The 19,121-nt window shown below is 32.1% G+C and overlaps 1 protein-coding gene across 1 annotated transcript; it reads left to right on the top strand.

Annotated features, from left to right (window-relative positions):
- Positions 1-4,689: 4,689 nt before the first annotated feature.
- LOC105765555 (uncharacterized) lies at positions 4,690-9,538 on the top strand. Its single transcript, XM_012584734.1, has 4 exons — positions 4,690-4,774; positions 7,452-7,619; positions 7,949-8,715; positions 9,419-9,538. The coding sequence occupies exons 1-4, from the start codon at positions 4,690-4,692 to the stop codon at positions 9,536-9,538; spliced, it is 1,140 nt and encodes a 379-aa protein (XP_012440188.1).
- The last annotated feature ends 9,583 nt before the right edge of the window (positions 9,539-19,121 follow it).

The following is a 19,121-nucleotide window of genomic DNA, read 5'->3' as shown; positions in this document are numbered from 1 at the left end:
TAATGCGATACTAAAAGTTTTAAAAATAGTATAAAAAAGGTGAAGCGAGATTGAGTTATTTATGCGAATTTAACTGAATTTCTTGGCTATATATACAGAAGAAGGGATAAGATAAGGGCACATGGACACAGTGCAAACAATAATTGAAATCTTCACCTGAATTTCCCTTTTCAACGAATTCAATGCCAAATATTGTAATTTAAAATAGAAAATACGTCCTCATAACAATTCATACAGTATATTAATAAAATATAAATGTTAGCATGTAAGTAAGTAAACCACATGCTGATCCTTTCTATGTGCCTCCCAAAATCACGAAAAAAGTTAAAATAAAGATCAAAACCCGACCATAACATTAAAAAGAAAAACGAAAATCAAGTGCACGTGGTTGTTGGTCCCTACTGAAAGCTGGGTTTTGTTTACGTGGACGTTGAAGCACAGCTCATATTCCCATTTCTGCCATTCAAAACACAGCTAAGACATTGTCCATTGGTTATGGCCCCCACTTTCTACAACCTATCACCCTTCATTTTATTGCCATCTTTAATCACCTCAACCTAGTTGTGATGATCATGTTCTTGTTTCAACTTTCAAAGTTGTATGTACTAAAATAATGGGGTTTTAACAAAGTTTCAAGACTTTCAATCTATTATATATATATATATTGAATTCATAGAGAAGCAGCCTACATTCCTCTTGACATTTTAGAAAATGGATGAAGTTGGCTCTCTTTTGATATCATTTTATAGATTTCATTTTTGTTCAAAAGTCTCTTCACTTTTTATTTGGGATACAGTTGTATTTTCATAAAATGTTTATCATATCTCGCAAATGATTAATCTATTATCTAGATTATTAATGTGTATTTTATTATGGTACATGTATTTTCATAAAAATTCAATGTGGCACCAGATTATCAATATATGTTTTATTATAGTACCGGTGTTAACAATGTTAGTAAATTGCTAAATTAACTAAAAAAATTTGATATGTAGAATTTTTTTCAATTCATAAAGTCCACATAAATAATATAACATTGTGTAAAATAAATTAAATTAAAACAAATAATTATGGTTAATAAAAAGAAGTAAATACTAAAGTTACATGAAAATACTACTTTCATGGATTATAAAAATATTATTTAAAATTAATTAAAATATCATTTCAAATTGAAAACTCTTTGAATGGAGAAGATGATGTTTTCGTTTATGTAAGTTTAATATTTACTTCTTTCTTATTAGCCATATGTTTAATTATTTGTTTTAAATTAATTTTTTGTTTTATTTAGTTTTCACATAATGTTATATTATATATCCATGTGGACTTGATGATTTGGAAAAGAAATTCTACGTGTCGTATTTTCATTCACTAGTTTAGTAATTCACTAACAGTGTTAATACTAGGTACCATAATAAAACACATATTGATAGTCCAAATACCACAATGGAAATTTTCAAAGTACAAGTACCACATTGAACATTTTCAAAGTATAAATATCACATTGAACATTTTATAAAAATACAAGTACCAAATGTGATATTATCCTTTTATTTTAACAAGATTTGGAATCTAAAGAAAATGCTGTGTAAACTTAATTGTGAACTATCCTACTAAGTCGATAAATTTCAATTTTAAATATTTAAGGGTAAACTATACTAGTAGTTACCCAACTATCAACAAGTTTTTATCACTCACTAAGAAAAATTACAAAATGATCACCTAATCATTCGGTTTTTTCTTTTTTGTCACCACGGTTAAATGGTTAACAAAAGATGATGTGACAACTATTAAAATTAGCATAATAATAAATTTAGCCACCAACGTTTTCACATTGTATCAATTTAGTCTTAATTTTTTTTAAATTTAACTCTCAATGTTTACACTTTACCTAATTTTATCCTATTTTTACATGAAAGTATAATTTAATACAGCAAAATGATTTTTAAAATTTTTAGTTTATTATTAAAGTAGACAATCCTCGAGCTATTATTTTCCTTATATTTCAAACCACTGAAAACTTAATATCCCTCAATGATAATTAATTCATTTTTGTTAGCTTGAGTTTTCTGTCATTGATGAAGCAAATCAAAGCTCAAAAATTAATATTTTTAAGGTTATTTGACTTACAATTGGATTAAATTAACGAAGCAAGTATTTTTATTTTCAAGCAATTAAATTGACTAATTTTCAAATTTTGGGTCATTTTGTTTCTTGTTGTTGTTCATTTTTTTCATTGAATTAAACGTAAAGATAATATCAACAAGGGCCACAAAGAAAAGTAAAACTGAAAAAAGATCAAATAATGCAATGTGCAAACGTTGATGGTTTTCATTTTTTAGAATCAATACTAAATTGGCACAATGTATAAATGTTGAGGGTTAAAGTTGTTATTATGACAATTTTAAAAACTACCATGTCAACTTCCCAGCACTTATTTAATGACAAGTGACCAAAAAAGAAAAAATCGAATAGTTGAGTGGCCATTTTATAATTGGGTGACAAAACAAAACTTACTAATATTTGAGTGACTATCAATATAGTTTACCCAATATTTAATATAATTGAATCCTAAACATGATTGCTTCCTTAAAACTTAAAAGAGTAAAATTTTCTTATCATGTATATTAAATGCTTATTTAAAGTTGTAAAAAATATGTTGATCGAGTCTTAGTTTGGTTGGCGTCGACATTGTTGCTAGTGCAGAAGATCGTTGATTTGAGTGCGTTGAAGCGCATTATTCTCATATTTAAGGATTGAGAGGTGCTATAAGCAGTTCTAGGCATTGTATTAAAAAGAGCAGATATGATAAGAACCTATAATGATATTAAAGTTTAAAAAAATTGTAAAAGTTATATATAGTATTCTATTATATATTCATTTACTTTAATCTTATTCGTTCAAAAAAAAATTAAAACAAATTTTATTAAAAATCACAAAATTTATAAATTAATGAATTAATTGTAGATAAACTTATTACATTTTAGTTAAATTAATTAATTTTATTTATATATTAATTAATTTTAAATAAATTAAAATTACATACTTAAATACAAAAAATTAATTAATAAAAGTTTCACATTTAGTTTTTAAATTATAAAATATACTAATATCACGTGACTTCATTTTAAAATAGTTATTGATTTAGGCTTAATGATAAAAGGTTTCTCCAGTCCTTAATTTTGAAAATGAGCAATTAAGGATAATTAATCACGGTGTTAATATCTTTAGTCAATTGTGCATAATTTTGATTGGTATAAAACAAATTTAGTCCTTGATGTTTACATATTTTGTTACTTGGTATTGATTCTAAAAAAATCAACAAATTTAGCCTCAACATTTACACACTTACAAAAATATTGCGGGCTAAATTTGTTAAATCATGACCAAATTGATAGAATGTGTACATTATGAGAGCTAAATTTGTTATTATACCAGTTGAAATCATGTAAAATTGACTAAAATCATTAACTCTATGATTAATTGTCCTTAGTTGTTCGCTTTCGAAATTGACAAGGGTTAAATTGCTCCTTTTTTTAGAGAGACCAATTTGCTCGATATTGAAATGAGAGGGATTTTTTTACCTAAGTTTAGCATATTTTTTATAATCAAATTATGTAATTATTTAGTAATTGCTAGTACAATTAAAATAGTTTACCTATTGCATATAAATTAATTCCAAAGCCCAAAACTTATTACCCTTTACTCATTACTCACAAGTATATAAAATAGTTGTCGACTAATAAATTACAATGAAATAATTGTGTTGATAGAAACATTTCGGGTATTAAACTTACAAAGAAATTGGACTAACTACAATTAATAATTAAATAGCACAACTTAAATAATCAAATAAGCTAATTACTATTCTAAAATTATACAAGAGTACTAGTACAATTATAAAGAAGATTTTTATTAAATTAAATTAAATTAATCTAACAAAATAAAGAAAGCAAAGTAAATTATTTATAGAGTAGATTGTGTTGATATGCTCAAAGATAGAAACGGTGAAGTAATATTCAATTAATAAGAATTATTAATCTATTTTAATTATTAATGGATTTAGGGTTTATAATTAAGATGATCATCAAGATGTAGATACTTGAGTTGTGTAGAGCTTACAGGTGTCTAGAGAATTCCTAAGTTGGTGTATGGCTTTAGGAATTAACTAAACCATTGATCATCACTATCATCAATTCCCCACTATCACAGTTGGTGTGTATCTTATAGGTAGCCTTACGATTGGTGTGTATCTTAGTGAGTTGGGTAACTATCCAATTAGATCGCTAAGGTTAAACAAATATCTCATCGCACACTCTCTCAATTTATTTCTTAATTATGAAGATCAAATGGATAGCTAATCTAGCCACAATACTTATCTTTAACATAATTCAATTATTAATCCATTAACCTACGATTCATTCACCACCACTTAGACAATTAGTTCATATAGGGAATCAAATTAACCATAATCAAAAATAATATAAACATAAATAACGTGTAACACCCAGACCCCAATAAACCCGAAATTAAGAATGAATAACAAATTGAATTGAAAGAAACCGCAAGCTGATAACCTATATTGGAAGAAATGGGAAAGCTAGAAACCGAATTGGACATGGTTAAGATTCAATTCTGGTTCGGTTAGGATGAAACCGCTCTGTTCCTTAGTGGGAGACATAATAATTAGCAATGGACAGTGCTCATGAGGTCGATAATAGAGCGGGAAAGGCTATAAATAGCTGGGATATAGCTCCCAAAGTTGATTTTCTTTGCGGTTTTGTTTCAGTTTCTCCTATTATTCATCTTCTTTGGTAGCTCGAAGAAGGTGTAGCCATGGAAGGCTTTGTATAGAGCATGCTTCGTAAGGATGGAGCTGAAAAAATAAGGGAACTAGCAAGTGTATAACATTCCAATTCTGGAGGATATAAAGTTTTAGGCGTATAGCAGTAAGTAGTTTGTCTGTCGTGGTGTTAATTAACCGCCACTTGAGTTAGTAAGAATTTGATTTCATGATATTCTACTATATTAAGGAGACGTTCGTGTTAAGTGGTAAAACTCTAGAATAACGTATTTTTATGTATTAATTATGTATTTATTCTGAGTATGATCCTGCTAATTTGAGCTATTTATGATCTTTTATCTCATAGGGACTAAATCTGAGGCAAAAGTAAAATTAAGGGTCAAAAGTGTGAATTTGGAGATAAAATGGGCCAATGTGCGACACAAAAAAAAGTTGGTGCCAAAAGTGCAAGCATGGAGGACACAAGGGTTGAAATATAAAAAGAAGAGATTTTATTCTATCAAACTCTAATTTAATTATATTACGATAATTAATATTAAGATAATTATTAAGGATTATCTAATTTTAGGATTTTATTTTATTTATCTTTATTTATCTTCAATTAAATGAATTTATCTTTTGGGAATTTAAGTAGGATTAGACTATCTCCCCTAGCACTATAAATAGGGGATGAAGTGACTCAAAAGAGATCCTATCTTTTTCTGTAAACACTCTCTCCTCAAAAGTCTAGACTTTTGTTCTTCTCATATTTTCTTTCAATAAAATCTCCATTTTTATTTTATTTATTTTCTTTTTCACCACAACCATGAGCCACTAAACCCATCTAGCCAAAGGTTGTCGAAAATCCCCAAAAGGGTTCATGAGGCTTAGAATCTGTACTTAGCCTTCTCAATGAGTATTCATCGTTTCTCCACACTACGGGGCTGATGCTTCCATCCATGTCCCTTAAGAAGTAAGCTTTTCAACGTATGCAAAGGCGGCCACTTTGTATGTTTTGGGAAGGTTGCACAGTTAGTTCGTTAGCTTACTGCATCAGAGGTTGGCCAGCCCAAGAGACAAAATGGCGTGGGATTCGCCATTGAGAAGCGTTGATCTAGTATAAGACGATCCCACAGAAGCGATTGTTAGCTAGAGTCAGGTTTCACCAAATCGTAAGTCTAAATCCTTGGAGCTGGTGGTCGTAGGCGCCCTCTTCCACTATAACTGGCTTATTCGGTTTGGGAAGGATCATCTAAAAGCCGAGAATTGAACTCAAGGCGGAACGAGACAACTGGAGGCTGGAATCTCCTATAAGAATTTTCTTTCTCTCAACTCTATTTTTAATTACTCGAATTTTTTATTCAATATTCTTAATTTTGTTTTTTTATTTTATTTTTCATTTCCAAGATCCAAACATTTAATTCTATTATTTTTTGATTTTTTATTTTTTTTGCAAGAACGCAAGTTTTCTTGGGCAAGATTCTGCCTAGGATTTCACGGAACAAGATATTGTGCAAATCCAGTCCCTGAGGATTTGACCCTACTTCCCTTTTACTATTCTTTTTCATTATTTATTAGGGATAAGATATTTTTGGTGCTTTCAATGACCGCATCAAATTTTGGCGCCGTTGCCAGGGATTGGCAACATACGAATCTTGTTTTTTGTTTCTTATGACCAGATCTGCTCCAGGTACTCTTGCGTTCGATTCATAAATTGAGAAGACTGCTAGAGCCAATCATAAGGAAACAAAGTTACGGAAAAAACAGTCAGCGGTGGTTGAAACTCAAAGTAACCCACCGCTAGAAATCGAAGCCGACGACAAAGCTGAGTCTAGGGTTAACGAAAACCCTACTCGAACACTTGAAAGCGAAAAAGTAGAAGTCGACTCACCAGAAGAAGTGTTTAACACTAGGGTTAACGAAAACCCAAATCTAGCACACCAACAAATAGCTCAAACGATTCGGTAACTGGCCGAAGCTCCAACAGAACAACCGCCATTGTGCATCGCGTATCCTACTATGGATATTGATTTTGATTTAAAGTCAGGTTTAATCCAGTTACTGCTAAATTTTCATGAGTTGCAAAATGAAAATCCCCACAAGCATCTGAAAGAGTTTTATATGGTTTGTCTTAACATGAAACTTCAAGGGGTAACTGAAGATCAGATTAAATTGCGTGCTTTCCCTTTCTCCCTAGCAGATTTCGCTAAGGAATGGTTATTTTATTTACCCCCTGGATCTATTACAACTTGGGCTGATCTATCTCATTTTTTTCTAAACAGGTTTTTTCCAGCGTCTCGAGCAGCAGAACTAAGAAGAGAGATCGTTGGAATAAGGCAAAAAGAAGCTGAGTCCCTTTACGATTATTAAGAACTGTTTAAGAAATTGTGTGTAAGCTGCCCACAACATGGTATAACGGAGCAATATCTCCTCTAATATTTTTACGAAGGTTTAAAGCCCATGGAAATGAATATGGTAGATGCCGCTAGTGGAGGAGCATTGGTCAACATGACTCCCCAACAAGTGAGAGACTTGATCTCCACGATGGCTACAAATTCTCAATAGTTTCGAGCCAATACTGAACCCCCTAGAAGGGTTCACCAGTTAAGTAATTCAACCTTAGAGGACAAAGTTAATAGACTTACTAATATGATGAACTCTCTTATTGCAGAAAAAGCGAAGATAGCCCGGTTATGCGAAATATGTGCTACACCTGATTATGCAATTGATGTATGTCCCAGTTTGTGTGATAATACCATGGCCCATCTGGATGCTGTGAGAAATTTCTCTGGGCTGCCACAAAGGCAGTACGACCCCTACACTAATACCTACAACCAGGGTAGAGGGACCATCCTAACTTAAGTTATGGGGCCAATCCACGAAATAACCAGCCATACCAAAATCGGTTTCCGCAATAGCCGCAAGGTTCAGGTAATTTTCTAGAAACCATGGTCAATAAGTTATCAACTAATGTTCTTGATTTTCAACAGCAAACTTTTAATTTCCAAAAAGAGATGAAGGATTTCCAACAGAAAATCGAGGCGTCCATTAGAGAGTTGACCATATCGATAGAAAAATTGACCTATCAAGGGAAGCTGTCATCACAAACAGAACCAAACTCTAGACAAAATGCAAATGCAGTAACATTGTAAAGCGGAAAGGTACTAGAATCAATTCCTGACAAGAATCTTGGCCAAGAAATCACCCAAGAAAAACTTGAAAAAGACGAACAGGTTCGACTGAAGCCTCCATTGCCTAATATTCAACCTCTATTTCTAGAACAATTCAACCAGTGTCGAAGAGGTAAAGAGGACAAGAAAATCCTCGAAACATTTAGGAATGTCGAGATCAACATTTTGCTGTTGGACGCCATCAAGAAAATATCGCGGTATGCTAAATTTCTTAAAGAGATTTGCACCAACAAGCGAAAATTAATAGGTAATGAAAGGGTGAATGTTAGTGAGAATGTATCCGTAGTGTTACAGCGGAAAATGCCGACAAAATACAAGGATAGGGGCATGTTTGTAATATCATACAAAATAGGTCATCTGGGAATTAAGAAGGCTATGTGTGATCTAGGGGCTTCTATAAATGTAATGCCATATTCTATTTATGAATCACTCAACGCGGGTTTTTTAACAAAAATAGGTGTTATCATTCAATTGGCGGATAGGTCTGTTGTGCATCTAGAAGGAGTCCTTGAGGATGTTCTGGTAAAAGTTAATGAGCTTATTTTCCCTGCAGATTTTTATGTGATCAAAATGGAGGAGGATAGCATTCTTGGATCTTTAGATCTCCTGCTGGGTCGACCATTCCTTAGTACAACTAGTACTAAAATCGACGTTCGAAGTGGAACTCTCACGATGGAGTTTGATGGGGAGATCGTAAAGTTTAATATCTACGATGCCATTAGCCATCCAAGCGAAATCTTGAGCGTAAATTGTATCGATGTAATTGACTCTTTGGTGGAAGAGAATTTTGAGTCAATTTATGGAGATAATTATGAACTTGATGAATTTGAATTTGTTAATGAGTTATTATCTCCAAATACTAAACTGTTACCTTCTGTTATACAGGAACCAGAGTTGGAGTTAGAACCCGCAAGAAAGACAGGGAAATTAGACATATAAGAGTTAGAAGAAATTCACAATGATACCTACGAGAATGCTCGTATTTATAAAGACAAGACAAAATTGTTTCACGATAAGAGAATAACTCAGAAGCATTTTTCGGTAGGACAAAAGGTTTTACTTTATAACTCCCAGTTAAATTTATTCCCAGGTAAGCTTCGATCACGATGGCAAGGACCTTTTATTGTTACTGAAGTGTTCACACATGGAGCGATTGAAATAGAGAGTGAATGAAGAATCTGGAAAGTGGTTCATAGTCAATGACCAGCGGTTGAAGCCATTTTATGAGAATTTTCAAACTCACACGGTTGAGAAAATCCATTTGGAACCACCATAGAACCAATAACGGTGTCGAGCTAACGACATCAAGCGCTTGTTGAGAAGTAACTCAATTTTTATTCTTATTTTTTTATTTATTATTTTTTCTTTACTTTATTTATTATTTTATTTTATTATTTATTACTTATTACTTATTTGTATATTAATAAATTTCTCTTCTTTTGCTTAGATAAAACAGAGCGAAAATGTGAAGAAACCCGTTGAGCAACGCTTAAAGCGCATTGAGGCCCGACTTGAAACCTTTGGCCAGCAACTGGCCGAGCTCATTGCCATCATATGTGATCGATAGTAACAACACAATGAGTTTTCTTAACTTTTCTACCTATTTGTTTCTTTTCGTCCACATTGAGGACAATGTGCTTTAAGTAGGGAGAGGTACTCTTCGTTATTACTATCATTTTTTGCTGTAATTTTGGTTGTTGCAGTGATTATTTTTGGCTGGTGTTGCTGCTTGAGGCTCCATTTTGTCCATATTTATTTTTTTAAAAACCTCCTGCCTCTTTTCATGCCCAAGATTTTTACCAAGAATTGCCTATTGTTTGACCTACAAGCATGATTCTTGTTTTCTGAGGAAATTATAGATTTTCATAATTGATGCCATCTCCGCTATTTTATTCTTATTAGGCTAAAAATAATTATGATTCATAGAGTTAACTTTATCTTGCTTTTCGTAAAATTGATCAAGTTTAATACAAAGTGGACACTTAATATGTTTGTCTGCTAAAATATGTTCATGATTAATAAGGTAATTACTGAAACTTATTTTTGACACTTGATTATTTTTTTCTCTAAAGTCCTCAAAAAAAGTTATTATTAAAATGTCGTTTAATGTTTCTGTGGTTATGAGTGCAGCTTAAAAACGTGACTGACTGAGTAACCGAAGTAGGGTGCTTGGGTTGTCATCCTATTTTGCGTCAAAAGGTTGTGTGACGTGTTAGGTAAAACTCTGCTAACCGGAATTAATTTTTAAGAACATGTTGGGCTGAGTAACCGGGGTGAGGTCATTGGCTGTCATCTCTCTTCGAGTCAAAAGGTTTGATGTGTTCTTAAGAAAAAAATTATAATAAATTAGGAGTCTACTGGGCTGAGTAACCGGGGTGGGGTGCTTGGCTGTCATCTCTCTTCGCGTCAAAAGGTTCAGTATATTCAAAAAGCATAATAATAATAAAAGAAAAAAAATATAATTTGGAGACTAAAGGAGGAAACAAATAGGGTGTCTTGGTAGGTTTGGTAATCTACCTAATTTTCATTAAGTAATTCAAGTCGATTCTAATTTTTGTGTGTATTAATTGGAAAACTTTTTCTGTTTTACTTAAAGCAAGCTTAGGGTTCTCTTTATTTTTTATATGCATTTTTTACTGATTTTTATAAAACTTTGGAGTGGTATTTCTTTTATGGCAGAATCTAACTTTCACAGTAGATAGGAACCATACTTGAGGGGAAGCATGGGCTAAGTAGGGGGAATTTGATAACACTCTAGAATAACGTATTTTTATGTATTAATTATGTATTTATTCTGAGTATGATCCTACTAATTTGAGCTATTTATGATCTTTTATCTCATAGGGATTAAATTAAATTTGAGGCAAAAGCAAAATTAAGGATAATTAATATTAGGATAATTAATATTAAGATAATTATTAAGGATTATCTAATTTTAGGATTTTATTTTATTTATCTTTATTTATCTTCAATTAAATGTATTTATCTTTTGGGAATTTAAGTAGATTTAGACTATCTCCCCTAGCACTATAAATAGGGGGTGAAGTGACTCAAAAGTGATCTCATCTTTTTCTGTAAACACTCTCTCCCTAAAAGTCTAGGCTTTTGTTCTTCTCATATTTTCTTTCAATAAAATCTCCATTTTTATTTTATTTATTTTCTTTTTCACCACAACCATGAGCCACTAAACCCATCTAGCCAAAAGTTATCGAAAATCCCCAAAAGGGTTCATGAGGCTTAGAATTCGTACTTAGCCTTCTCAACGAGTATTCATCGTTTCTCCGCACTACGAGGCTGACGCTTCCGTCCATGTCCCTTAAGAAGTAAGCTTTTTAACATATGCAAATGCGGCCGCTTTGTATGTGTTGGGAAGGTTGCACAGTCAGTTTGTTAGCTTACTGCATCAGAGGTTGGCGAGCCCAAGAGACAAAATGGCGTGGGATTTGCCATTGAGAAGCGTTGATCTAGCATAAGACGATCCCACAGAAGCGATTGTTGGCTAGAGTCAGGTTCCACCAAATCGTAAGTCTAAATCCTTGGAGATGGTGGTCGTAGGCATCCTCTTCCACTATAACTGGCTTATTCGGTTTGGGAAGGATCATCTAAAAGCTGAAGATTGAACCCAAGGCAGAATGAGACAACTGGAGGCTGGAATCTCCCATAAGAATTTTCTTTCTCTCAACTCTATTTTTAATTACTTGAATTTTTTATTCAATATTCTTAATTCTGTTTTTATTTTATTTTTCGTTTCCAAGATCCAAACCTTTAATTCTATTTTTTATTTTTTTATTTTTTTTCCGAAACGTAAGTTTTCTTGGGCAAAATTCTGCCTGAGATTTCACGGATCAAGACATTATGCAAATCCAGTCCCTGAGGATTTGACCCTACTTCCCTTTTACTATTCTTTTTCATTATTTATTAGGGATAGGATATTTTTGGTGCTTTCAACGACCGCATCATTAAGGGATAAAAGGGAAATATGGGATGAGTATTCGCCAAAGGTATAGTACGTTTGGTTTGTATGGAATACTATGCTAGTTAGACTTTAAGTAATCTGGTTATAAACCAACTATATAGTTTAGCCTGATAAGTCTAGTGAAGGGAACTTATTTATATTATTCCTCAAAAACTGTAGGCCAATAAAAAGGCAAGTTCTGATACGTATGAAACTTGTTATATTCCACTAAGCAAGATGAGTCATATTTATATGTGAAAGTGTGTTCTGAAAGGGGTTTTTCTTCCTCTTCGTTAAGTGGAAATTATTGATACCTTCCTTAAGTTTAGATGTATCTCTTTATTGATAATCTAGAAGCTAAGATTACGTTATGATCAGTGGCTACTCCATTGATATGTAGGTATTACTATTCTGCATGTTAAATTCTGAAGGAGTAACTTTGTAAGAGGTGCATGAACGGTAAGATGTAAGTATAAGGCTTTGCATGGGAGTTGTCAGTGCTTGAATTGACTGTAAATTGTATACGAATGAGTCTTAATAATGTTCTTATGTTCTGAAAGTAGTGATTATAACTTGTTCGAGATTGATATCTGAATTTAGAGTTTTGCACTACCATTAGTGAGAATCATATTAGTTTTATGCTGACTCCTGTATGTATATTGCTTTTATCAAGAGATACCTATAGGAAATTGATTGAATTATGATTTTGAAACTATGAAAAGTATAGTGTGTATATGGGTAGTGAATCTGATAATTTCATGTATGTGATGATTGGTGTATGAATACTGAAATGTTAAAGTATGGTTGTGTATATATATGTCTAGAATGTATACAATGATATGTATGTTTTGTTGGGTGTATGTTAGTGCATTAAAATGTTGGGCTTAGAGTGTGTCAATGCATGAAGAGTCTGTAAAGTGAGTCTGTGTCTAGTCACCGCGGTGGTATCTGATGAAATTCGTCATGACAAAAAACATGAATTCTAATATGAAACTCTGAAAGAAAGTCTATGGCCAAGGCACTCTCTGAAAAAAGAACTAAGGAATGGTGATTACCCAATGAGGTTCTTTGCATGTCCTAGGACGATAACAGGCAAACCTCACGTATTGTGAGTTTAGGCAAATTCATATCGTAAACACGATAACTAAGAATAGCCTTTGTGGCGAACTTTGAAAGAAATGTCTTTGTGGCGAATTTTGAATGGAACGCCTTGGTGCTGTACTCTATATGATTGCCTGTGTGGCATGTTCTGTTAGGCCTATATTGTGTAAATTGTCAGGGATGTCAGGTAAAATCTGAATCTAAATGTCTATCTCTATTGTAAGGTATGAGTAAATTCTTTTAGTTTTGTCATAAGTAAAGCTAAGGTGAAATATTGATATGTTCTGGGTTATGAGGGACTAAGTCTTAAGGGTTTTTCATGAAAAAGAAATGTGTATCTGTATGTCAAGAAGGATATTCGTTATTATGATCTGTAAATATAGAAAGTGGGGTATTTTATCTTCTTCTAAAATTATTTTGAATCAAAGTTAATGTTATCTTAAATTATGGGATTTTGATATATCATGTCATGGAATTCGTCAAAGTGGTCTATGCAATGATTTATCAGTAAGGATATGTGTGGTACTAAATCAAGATATGACTGAGTATAAATTGATAGTATTATATTCTACATAAGTATTCGCCAAGCATATATGAATATCCGCCTGTGATAAATGTCAGTGAATAACTGCTTGAAATAAGAATATGGGTTAAGGCATGGATTGTTGAAAGTGTTTTCTGAGGGTATATTTTGTTAAGAAAGTATTATGGGACAAGAGATTTATGAAACGATTGGAAGGATTGTCCAGTTAATTAGATAGGAAAGATTAAGTATAATAAGGGTATGATAATTGACATATACAAGAGTGATAAGACCGCATGGTATCAGTCGAAGTAAATGATGTAGAGTAGTAGTTTACTCATAGAAATTCCTACATGATTGCAAAGCATCCATCAAGGTATGGTTCATGAGCTCACTAAGTACTCTTGTACTTACAAAATTTCTTATTTCTTTTCAGGTAATTGAGAAAAGACTTCGCCTGAAGGGGTAACGTCAAGAGTTCGCCAAGATGGTGGCGAAGTGGGCTATTATGCATATTAGTGGAGCTGTGGCATAGTCTAGGAATACGCCATTCGAGTCTGTGATAAATAAATTTCCATTTTGTAATGATATAATTCGAGTCTGTTGTAATTAAATTTATTTTAAACACATCCCCTTTTTTTATTGTAATAAGTTTTTGATTAAAATGCCACAGTACATGTTTAAGAAATAGGTAATTGTAAATTGTCATTATTAATATGTGAGTTTTGTGTGGTAACACCCAAACCCGAACTCAATGAATCGGGTTGGTAGAGGGCGTTAAAAGTTTGGTATTAGACCCCGATTGAGTAGTTAAATCAAAAAAATCGTTAATTCTACTATATGGACTAAATTAAAAAGGATAACAAGTTTTTTTTTTGAAAAAAAAAAGAGGATAGCAAGTTAGTTAATAAATGAGAGGGACTTATGTAGCAATTTGGCTTGACTTTAAAATCAACTAAACCAAAATTAATTTAGTGGTGGTGGCCAACATTTAAGTGAACCGTTAGATTCCACTAATTGTTTTCATGAATGAATATTAACCATTGATCTTTAATTATTAAACTTTTTAATTAAATAAAAGTTTTAATTATAAGTTAGTGGACGAGAGACACAATAGTTAGCTTAGTTAATCTCATCTCATCTCTACTAGTTCTCTTAAGGAAATAAAAGAAAACTTTCTCCTAAAACATTTTCACCAATGTTGTAAGCTTCCAAGGCTAGATTGGTAAGTTTTTTTTTCAATTCACGGTGAATTATTAGATTTAAGTAGTTGTTACTCAAGACCAAATTATTTGTTTAAAGAATTACTAATATTTAGTTAAGTTTTATTGATGGAATTCATGATAGATCAGTAAAAGAACAAAAGAACTTTTGATGAAATTGAGTTATAATATTAGTAAGGTAATGGGTGTTGTAGGAATAAGCTTGAATTTAAGCTTAAAGACTTTGAAATTATTGTTGAACATTAGTGACCAAATTGAATAAATTGAAAGCTGTTAGAAAATAATGTCAAGGATTGGAAGTTAGAGGTACCAAGTGAAGAAATATAAAATCGATTTTTGATTTGATAAAGAGAACAAAGAATTACAAGCATTTTGAATATTAGGGCTTATAGGGACAAAAATGAATAAAATATATTCATGTCTATGTTGTTATGATCTATGTTTGAATTGCATGATTGATGAATTTTTTGTATTCGGATTTAATTTTTGTAGCTAAAGACGATGTAGGACCTTTACGGGACAAAAAGAAATCTAAATCCGTTAACGAATAATCACTTCTGATTTGTACTCTCATATTTCGAGTTCATTAAATAATTGTGCGTGTTTAACTCGTCAAGTGGACGAGGATAGTAAACTGTTGATGTAGATGTATTTGAAAGGTATGTAGACACCTTATTATGTTATATGTGATCATTGGTATATTGATTGAAAATTTCCCTATTAACACTATTGAATAGAGTTACGGGTATAGTTGACATGCCATAAGATCCGTTTTGATAGGTGGGAGATTCAGCATATGTGTGTATATATATTGTGATAGTTCTCTAATTCACTTGGGGTTGAGAACATAACACTAGCTCAAATTCTCTGAAGGTACGAGTGTATTCTGATGTGATCGGTGGGATCGGTGTATTTATGCCCGACCAGCACTTCGGTGCATATATTGGTGTGATAGTGGATTGATCCGAGTATCTGTCCTTAAGCCCGATTTTGTTAATAGGGATTAAAATGTAAAAATTATATGTTGAATGCTTATATTATTGAAATGTGATAATGATGTTTATATGATATATGACATTAATATGGTAAAATAGATGCAAATACCCTGAGGATGCATCGAAACTATGTGATTTGAAAACAAGTAAAATGTTGATATAAACATGATCGAATGTTAAATGGTCATGAATCTTTTAAGGGTCTAATTATTCTCAGGTGTATACGTATTAATGATGATAATATTGAAATAGTTATTGATTATCATATTTAATCTTGTTATTTAGTATGTTTATTTGATTCTATTATGTTTATATTTGAATTTGAATTATGTTAGCACCACTAAGTATGCATTACTTAGCATACGGTTTTGTTTGTTTCCGTGCATAGGTCTTGGACGAGAGTGATAGTAGATTAGAAGTCATAAAGCATCCAACTCAGCAGCTCTGCTCGGAAATCATCTTGTGCCTATTTTGTATGTATATATATGTTTTGGTTAAATGGCATGTACTTAGGTTGGTTTGAGCATGTTGCTTACGTTAATGTTTTAGTACTTTTGGTATCATGACCTACAATGTTTTGAGTGGTGAGTTTCATCTTTCGATTTAAAGATAATTATGCATGTTTATAAGTATTCGATTGCATAATTAATTTGATTATACATTGATGAAATGGATGTTAGGATTTGTTAGTGATTGGATGTGTTTCTATATGTTGGATTGATGATTTTGCATTGATGTAACATTTAGGTATTTTTTAGGTACAATTTGGTATGGCTTAGATGCTTAAAAATGGTCATTTAGGGTCATTTTACCATTTAGTCTCGAGACAGTATGAACATCTCTCGAAACCATTAGAACCATTAGAACAAAATTTACCATTTGGTGCTTAAGGTCTTGAAACTTACCAAGCAGATATCAAGACAATTCCACTTAGGTCTCATGACAGAGTGGCCTTTGTCTCAAGACAAGGGCACATCGAAGCTAAAATAATTTTGTCCTATTCCAGGTCTGGAGACAATTTTTGTCTCGAAAGAACCAAACATCGAAGCTAAAATAAGAAAACAAGAGAGGTTTCTCTTGAGATTAGTCTCGAGACTTGAAAGGTTTTATCTCAAGACATAGACCTTATGGTCTCTGACCGCCTCCGGGCGTACTAACGTCCAGAGTGTAAATACTGCAATTAAATATATGAAATTGAGGCAGTGTCCACAAGTATACAGGTCAGGTTGTAATATACTTTACAACGGAATTGGTAAGTACTCCGAGGATCGTATCCAATAGAGGTGAGTACTAAATTAATATTAATCTAAACATAAATAAAAAAAATTATTACTTTAGATAAATTATATTACGATAAAACATAAAGTGGAAAATAGTTTTGGGTTTTATACTAAAATAAATAATCATGCAAAATAAAGTGAACACAGAAAACTAAGATGTAATTCAACCAAATCTAAGTATGGGTGATTAGCTCGCTTCGGTGGTAATAATTAATTCCTATTTTAGGTCTCTACTCAATCAACTAGTCGTTACCCTAGAAGAATCTCTTGATCTCCTACTAAGCTAACAAGTCGAGAAGAACTACTTATCTCTTGACCTCTCAGTCCAAACCAGATAGGGATAAGGGGTTCACAGATAAGCAATATCAATTTTGGGTTAATTCTCACCTAAATGACTTCTTAGGGTTGTCAGGCCTAGTGTTTAAGTTTTTCCTATCCCAAATAGTTGATCCTCTAAGAAAACCCTACATAGAACTTAATTAATCACACTTCCACTCGCTAATCCCCTATAAGAGGATTAGTTCCTCATGGATTTCATAAACAATGTAAAGTTGATAAAATAAATAAGCATTATGAACGAATTAAGAATAAAAGTTTAAGAAGAAATTATGATTGTATTGAATATTTGAAGTGCAGAATTCTATAGAGTTTGTGTTGAATCTACAAATCAGCTCTTTTGATTAACACGAATGAAAACAACTGGAAATAAATCGTAAGTCTAAAAAGAACTAAAAACTGAAAACTAAACTAAAAAAAATTCTAAGTTACAAAAGTGGTCCTTTCTCAAGTGTCTTATGAGTCTATTTATAGTGTTAGGGTTGGTCGTCGTCCTTAGCCCTAGGACAATTGATGTTTTTACGTTAATTTTCATTGTGCAAACCAAAACGCCCTCAGCTGGTAATTTCTTCCCATGTAGGGCTAGTGTCATGACATCTAGTACCTGTGTCGCGACATTGAATGCAGTTTGCTTGGCTGAAGTTTAGATTCAGGGGTGTGTCGCGACACCAAAGGCAGTTTTGGAATTTTGGCACTCTATTCACTATGTTGTGACATTGAACTTTCGTTTAGCAACATGGCAACCAGCCTCGAGCTCTCATACCTTTGGATAGTGTCTTGCACACTCACTAAGTACGCTAAACCCTCCGTCTCGAGACATGAAGATTCCTGGCTCGAGACACTATGTTGAAATTTGATAAAAAGAGTTGGACTCGAATCCCAACCATGTTATAACCTCCATACATCTTCTGAATACATAGCATGGGATTAATGTTCATGCATTGAATTAATTTGTGTGTATACACTGATAAATTATTTAATTGAATGTCATGTTGCTTGTCATTTGTGATAGAGTCAGATTGAGTTACTTTGACAACGTAATGTGATGTCACACATTTGGATTTGACGACCGGGCTGGGTGTGGGGTGTCACACAATGTGCACGTCTTTGGTTGGGTACTTTGCATTTCTTTCATATTTGCTCGCTTGTTTCGCCTCCATTTGTGTTCGATCATGCATTTCAAGCTCGAATTAATCTCAATAAAAGTCATAAACTCATTTTGAAAGCATCTAATGCTAAAAAAAAAAAAAGTAAAAACTAGTAAAAATGCATAAAAGTAAATACAATCAACTCTCTCAATAATAGTAACCCTCTATAATAACATTTTGTTATAACAACAATGTTTATTCTAACCAAAGTTATTATATTTTATTTTTACATTATATAACAGCTTTCATAGTAATAGTCATAAAGTATGAAATACATTATTTATTAAATTAATTGTTTATAATAGTTTTATTTTTCTTAAATTTTAGTAAAATTAATTTTAATCTTAAGTGAATTAAAATTAATAAATTTTATATAAAATATTTATTAATCTTATTTTATTAAATGAATAAATAATTAAATTTATAAATTTTATTAAAGTACAGCTTAAGTTTTATTAATTTGAAATTTTAAAAGTTTCAGATATGATGTAAATGTTATCATACGTTTTTACAAGCTTATAATAACCACATCTTTAGAACATTAAAATTTTGACAAATAAATGAAATGTTATATAGAAGATTAGCCGTA

This window comes from Gossypium raimondii, chromosome 7 (assembly GCF_025698545.1).
Source record: "Gossypium raimondii isolate GPD5lz chromosome 7, ASM2569854v1, whole genome shotgun sequence".
NCBI classification, from domain to species: domain Eukaryota; kingdom Viridiplantae; phylum Streptophyta; class Magnoliopsida; order Malvales; family Malvaceae; genus Gossypium; species Gossypium raimondii.
This window is presented reverse-complemented; position numbering and strand designations above follow the sequence as displayed.